This window comes from Ornithodoros turicata, chromosome 8, assembly GCF_037126465.1.
Source record: "Ornithodoros turicata isolate Travis chromosome 8, ASM3712646v1, whole genome shotgun sequence".
Classification (NCBI taxonomy): Eukaryota; Metazoa; Arthropoda; class Arachnida; order Ixodida; family Argasidae; genus Ornithodoros; species Ornithodoros turicata.
The window spans coordinates 4,285,315-4,291,855 of record NC_088208.1 but is presented as its reverse complement, the minus strand read 5'-3'; the positions used below and the strand labels follow the sequence as shown (position 1 = coordinate 4,291,855).

General features: G+C 47.9%; 1 protein-coding gene across 1 annotated transcript; it reads right to left on the bottom strand.

The window, feature by feature from the left end:
* Positions 1 to 5,610: 5,610 nt before the first annotated feature.
* Positions 5,611 to 6,099, bottom strand: LOC135366368 (uncharacterized). Its single transcript, XM_064599036.1, has one exon. It carries the CDS (start codon positions 6,097 to 6,099, stop codon positions 5,611 to 5,613), a length of 489 nt encoding a protein of 162 aa, XP_064455106.1.
* Between the last annotated feature and the right edge of the window lie 442 nt (positions 6,100 to 6,541).

Here is a 6,541-nt window from a genome sequence, read left to right as displayed (position 1 = left end):
TCGGTGATACTTGGCCACAAATGCGCTGCTACCGTTCCATCGGAACGCTGGACGCTTGGGCATTTTGTGATATCTCCCTCCAGTGCCTGCGTGAACTGCGACTAATAAGCAGAACTCTACTCTTTTTTCGTTTCTTTGGGGGAGGGAATAGCGAGTCCTTTGCATGCTCAGCAATTTTTCCTTTTTTTTTCCCATTAAACGCCCCCCCCCCCCCCCCGGGTATCTGTATTTTTGGTATGGGAAATCCTTGCACGCGTGGGAGGGGGGGGGGGGTATTGTTCAGACCGCGGTAGGTAAAAGTCGCTGTCCCCTCCTTTTCTGCTGCTCACATTAAATATTGTAATGGATTCCGTTGTTTATGTTTCTTTTTTTTAATTTCTTTTTTGAATAAGCATACCCCTACTCTGTCCGCTTTTGTGATACCGCAATGGATTTCTCCAGCATGCTCTGTACCCAGACAAGATTAAAGCTACGCGTTGAACAAATATGATTTGAATGTATCACTAATGAACGCTCTGCGCATATCAGATCGCAGAACGCGCATCCGAACAGACGTAGCAGACACAGATACAATAACACAATGATACGCACTAATGGAAATTTATCATCAAATTCTCGTTAGAAAGGCACAAAATGTTCGATGCGGAAACATGATTCCGTCCCGTAGGATTTTCGCTGGAGAGCACGCAACCTCCGAAAGCTAATAAAAAGAGAGTAACATTTCAAATAGAACATTCGAATCAGCGATTTTCGTTTCTACTCATTTCCATTTTGTCCCCAAGAACGGAGATCACGTCTGAAGCTGCGTGAAGGATGCCACGACGGAATTTCTCCGGGACCGTGTTGAGGCTGGCAGTGAAGACCGTAAGAATGACACGTTGTGCTTGAAATTGCCGCTTCAGACACCCATGTTGGCCGGCATTGCAGTTCCCCATATATCTGGAGGTGGTGGAGAAGGATGGACGTGAATGTCTGTACGGAATCGGAGGTTCCGTCATGGACAACATCTCCGTCGCCATGAATTTAAGGTAAGCGCTGTGCCGACCCTCTCGAAGGAACCATCGCACACCGAAACGTGTGTATATGAGGCAGACACGGTAATGTGTGGGACAGCTTCGCTGTCTACTTGGCTCAGTTCCCCTTCCGGAAACAGCTTGCGTATTGAATGAAGGAGTTTTAAAAGCCTCTGCAGCTGAGGGAGTCCAAGCGATAGTTAGGATCACGGTCATGTAAGTCAAGCGCACAAAAATTAAATTGATCACGCGTCATGGTCGCGTGAAACACGACGTTGCGCTCCCGGCTGTACAAACACGTGCGTCGCTAACACGTGGCCAAGAGTGACATTCCCATAACCCCCCCCCTCTTTGTCTTTTCCTTTCTTTTCTTCTTCGTCTTTTTTCTTTTCTTCTTTTTCTTTTCCCTTTCTTTTCTTTGTCTTTTCCTTTTCTTCTCTTCTTTGTCTTCCCCTTTTCCTCTCTTCCTTTCCTTTTCTTCTCTTTTCGTCTTTTTCTTTTCCTCTTTTTCTTCCTTCATGTACCTTTTTTGGAATAGCAAGCCGACCTGCGTCTGGCAGACCTTTCCTTTCTGCTTATCTTAATAAACATATACCCCCCCCCCCCCCCCCCATATAACCCGATCACGGGCTCTCCGCGACATGCGGACGCCCTGCCAAACGTACGCCGGTCGCCGAAAGCCGCTTCCTGATTGGCCTTGTTCGAGTGACGTTTTCTCCGCGGTTTTTCGCCGATATTCAGTCAGGGGGCGAATTCCGGGATACTCTCAACATCAGTATTCTACTCTCACCATGCATTACTTCAAACTGCACGAAAACTACTCCACTGATCTGCGCAAGATTTTCAGCGTTATTGTCGCTGCTGAACGTCGAGTTAAACTGCACTATAGTTTTGGAATTGACCGAGACGGATGCGGCAGTCCTTTTAACTTTAGGAATGCACATTTATGGGCGTTGGAAGCGAGGTTCCGCATCTAGCAAACTCCGCTACAGAAATGAAAAGTACGCACGTGATCTTTCGGTCTTAGGGACAAACGTTCTCGAATACAAAATGAACTTCACCGCATAGCACGCTCCTATCCAACCATTATCTCGAATGATATCGTTATCTGCCCTGATTTGTTGAAAACCGGGGGCGTACGCCTTTTCTGTGACAATTATGAACAGCATAAGTGTCACAGAAATGGCGTACGCCCCCCGTTTTCAACAAATCAGGGCAGATAACGATATCATTCGAGATAATGGTTGGCTAGAAGCGTGCTATGCGGCGAAGTTCATTTTTAAGAGTGTTCTCGATACAAAATGCGTCCTCTGGTTTCATCATGCCACACTCTGAAAACAGAACTTCACCGCATAACATGCTGTGCTCCAACCATTGCCAAGAATGATAGGGTTATCGCTTCTGATTGGAAGAGAGAGGGAGGCGTACGCCTTTTTTGTGGCAATTTTCAAATATCCAAATTGCCACAAAGAGGCGTACGTCCCCTCTCTCTTCGAATCAGAAGCCATAGCCATATCATTGGCGACAATGGTTGGCGCACAGCGTGCTATGCGGTGAAGTTCCGTTGGGAGAGTGCATGGCTGTGCACCTACTGCGCGTGCTATCACATGACTTATTGCATGGTTGTTGCGCAGGAACGTGTAGGGTCCTCACTCCTTTCGTTCCTTCGTGATCCTTCCTCGGTATACATCGCAGTGTCCCCGTACGCACTATTTATGCCCCCTATTGGCTCGTGATGGGGGTGAGCGCGGATAGCACTCTTAAAAATGAACTTCACCGAATAGCACACATCGTTCTGCGTCTTGATTTGTTCAATGCAGGGGCAGGCACCTAACTGGGACAAGAAAATCTGTCCCAGATAGGCATCTCCTCCCATTTTCAACAAATCAATACCCAGAATGATATCATTCCGAATGATGGTTGGCTAAAAGCGTGCCATATTGCGAAGTTCTGTTTTAACTCTCTGCAGTGGAAAGACCCCCTCATCTACACCGTGCTTCCGTCCCATCAGTATCGGTCATCCTGCCTGTGCATCGCTTTGAAGTCCTCAACTCCCCTCTCCCCTTTCTTTTTTTCTTTTTTTTTTCTTTTTGGCTATAGTCGCGACGATGCCCACTTGAGTTTTAGCACTCTGTTTTAACAGTGTACAGATAACTGAAGTAGATGACACGGGCCAAAAGCACGGTTGAAAACTTCTGGATATTATGTTGCGGAGCAGCTCGTCCAACACTCAGCGGTAAAGCAATCGATATGAACAGCGAAAGATCCAGTTTCAAGCATGGCTGGCTGCGTGAAGAGTCTTCAATGTTCCGCGGTTTCCGAACGATCGGGAGAAGAGGGAGAGAACCGGGGAGAAGAGGGGGGGGGATATGTTTAATAGAGTGAAAGAAAGAAAAACGGAAATGTCAGCCAGGCTATTGTCAGCTTGCTATTCCGAAAAAAAACTTAAATATAAGCAAAAAGAAAGAAAAAGAAAGGAACTGAGAATAAGCAAAATAAATAAAGGAAATGAAAACAGGCAGGCAGTGCACACTCTTAAAAATGAACTTCACCGCATAGCACGCTCCTAGCCAACCATAATCTCGAATGATATCGTTATCTGCCCTGATTTGTTGAAAACGGGAGGCGTACGCCTTTTTTGTGACACTTATGCTGTTCATAATTGTCACAAAAAAGGCGTACGCCTACCGTTTTCAACAAACCAGGGCAGATAACGATATCATTCGAGATTATGGTTGGCTAGGAGCGTGCTATGCGGTGAAGTTCATTTTTAAGAGTGCAGTGCAGTACAGGCACCAAAGAAAGTTCCAAGAATGTCCAATCACACGGCAGAGTCTTTCAAGAAGCGGAGCAGGGCTGTGGTGATGGTCCACTGAGTAGGCCGAGGGACGGGACCGAGGAGGGTGGTCATGTGACAAGGGGGAGCTGGATTGGCCCCTTTCGTAAAGAAGCAGTGGGGTGGTCCAGCATCGGGGAGGGATATGTCAAAGAGTGGACGGCAAAAGAGCAAGGTCACGTGATGCAGGAGGAATATTCCGAGTTGATGCTTCAACGAAGATGCATTGTACATTTATAATTCCCATTATCTACCTCTTTTGTTCTTTTTCAGCTTAAAATTGTTTCCAGTCGGCCTGGATGATTACGGTATGCGGCTACCAAATGGAACTTACACTGGACAGCTGAAGATGTTATATGACAATGTGAGTGTACAGCATTTCATGCATGATCCAGCTATACGAATTTTTTCGCATAATATATAATGCTGATGTAAACCATATTCTCTGACGCCTCTATGTCGATCGTAGCCCTAGCAGATGTGCATCGCCTACACCGCGGATATCCCGTCTACAGGGTGTCCGGTGAGAAAGTGTCATTAAATTTCTAAAAATAGGTTTAACTTCAGAAAATTATGGAACTACTTGGAATAAACACACAGAGACTTTTGCCACAGATTCAGGCCGTTTGCATTCGCTCACACATTCATTAAGCTAATTTTGCTAATTGAACTCGAAAACCAAGCAGATGTAACGTTTTTCTTGATGAATTCGGAAGCCAATGGCCATAGCATACTATTCCAACCGAAATCACAGGTCTTTTCAGAATATTTGTACAAATATTTGACAGCAGCAAAACTGTCCCCGTGCGAGGTGCGTTTGCTGATATTTACGTTTGCGGAACTTTTGTCCCATCCACATACCCTCCTTCCTATGCGAACAAGAACATAATCAAGCCTTCCGCCCTTATCAAACATCAGTCCCCAGCCACTGATAACGTCGGTTACCGCGGCAATGCTCTCTATCGGATGTGGCTGTTTCCATCTTGTCTGGATAAAGCCGGAGCCAGCATTTACGCAAACGCAAATTTCGTGAAGCACGCCTTGCCAAGTGACGGTTCTGCGGCTGTCAAATTTTTGTACAAATCTTCTGAAAAAATCTATAATTTCGGTTGGAATAGTGTGCGATGGCCATTGGCATCCGAATTCATCAAGAAAAACGTTACCTTTGCTTTCCTAATTTTTGAGTTCAATTAGCAAAATTAGCTTAATTAATGCGTGACGCGAATGCAAACGCCCTGAATCTGCGGCAAAAGTCTGCGTGCAGTCCCATTAGTTTTCTAAACAACAACTTTATTTTCGACCTTGGAGAGTGGGGAGTTTCATCGCCACAGGCGATACTCTACCCCATTGCTGGATGGAATGGGGGGAATAAAATAACGAGCCCCGTCACAATAACGATCGAAGTCCGATGGTGTCCAGAAATGTCAGAAGAGCTTTGAGCGCAGAGCGTTGCTAGGATGGATTGGGCCAGGGACCAAGCAATTTCGGTAGGGAGAAAGGGCGAGAGTCCAGCTGACGAAGAGACTCGGAGAGTGTGGTTCGGGAAGGTTCGTAGTGAGGGCAATGAAGAAGAATGTGCTCCAGATCCTCAAGAGCACCACAGCTTGCAGCAGGTGGGAGAGTCTATGGAGGACAGAACAAAGACGTCTAGATGCGACGAGATCAGCTACGGAGCTGATCGTGATTTTAATTCGGCCGCGAGCCTTGAGCTCACTTCCTCTTTCTCGCCACAAAGGCTTCCCCCCCTTAGAAGGGACGGAGTCACTCGTAGTCTTCAAATGTGAAACTGGAGGCCGAGACGTCGGCTTCGGTAAAAGCAGGTTTGAGCCGCTCGATCGATACGGTGTCTGGTCTCCCGTTGAAGTCGATGGTGAAGTGCTTGGGCCCGTGCTTCAGGACGGTGTAAGGGCCCGAATATGGAGGTTGGAGAGACTTGCGGACCGCATCCGTGCGAACGAAAACTTTCGAAGCGGAGCGGAGGTGCGGGGACACGAAAGTTGTTCCGGGTTGCTGAGCACGTGTTGGAGTCGGACGCATCCTTGAGAACTGCTCACGGAGGCGGGACAAGTACACCGAAGGGTCGACGGGAACCTGCGAGGGGCTGTCGAAAAACTGGGCCGGAAGGCGAAGAGTCGTACCGTAAACGAGCTCAGCAGCCGCGCACCCGAGATCTTCTTTCCAAGCGGACCGGATCCCGAGAAGGACGAGGGGAAGGGAGTCGTGCCACCGGGATGGGTCTTCTCGCGCCATGATGGCTGCTTTGAGGTGCCGATGAAAACGTTCTACGAGCCCGTTAGCTGCCAAGACGCGCAGCACCTTGTCCACAAGTCAACTTGCCTCAAGCGGTAACGCCACTGAGCTGTAACGGCCACATCGAGGCGCATTCGGTGGATTAATGCAGCATCTTGACGAGAGGTGTTTCGTGGCATGGGCGGAAAGCGAGCGTGGGATCAACTCTGTTCAACATAGAGGGGGGAAGAATGTCGGTTGTCTGTTGGCGGGAAGCCAGGGGTGTCACTAGGCGTCGCAGAATGGAACGGCGGTCTCCTCGCAGCAGAACAATACGGGTCCGTTTCCGATATGAGAGTGCTGCTTCTGCGGCGCTGTCGGCCTGCTCATTCCCCACGACACCACAGTGGCTAGTTTTCTAATTTTCTGAAGTCAAAGCTATTTTTAGGAATTTAATGACACT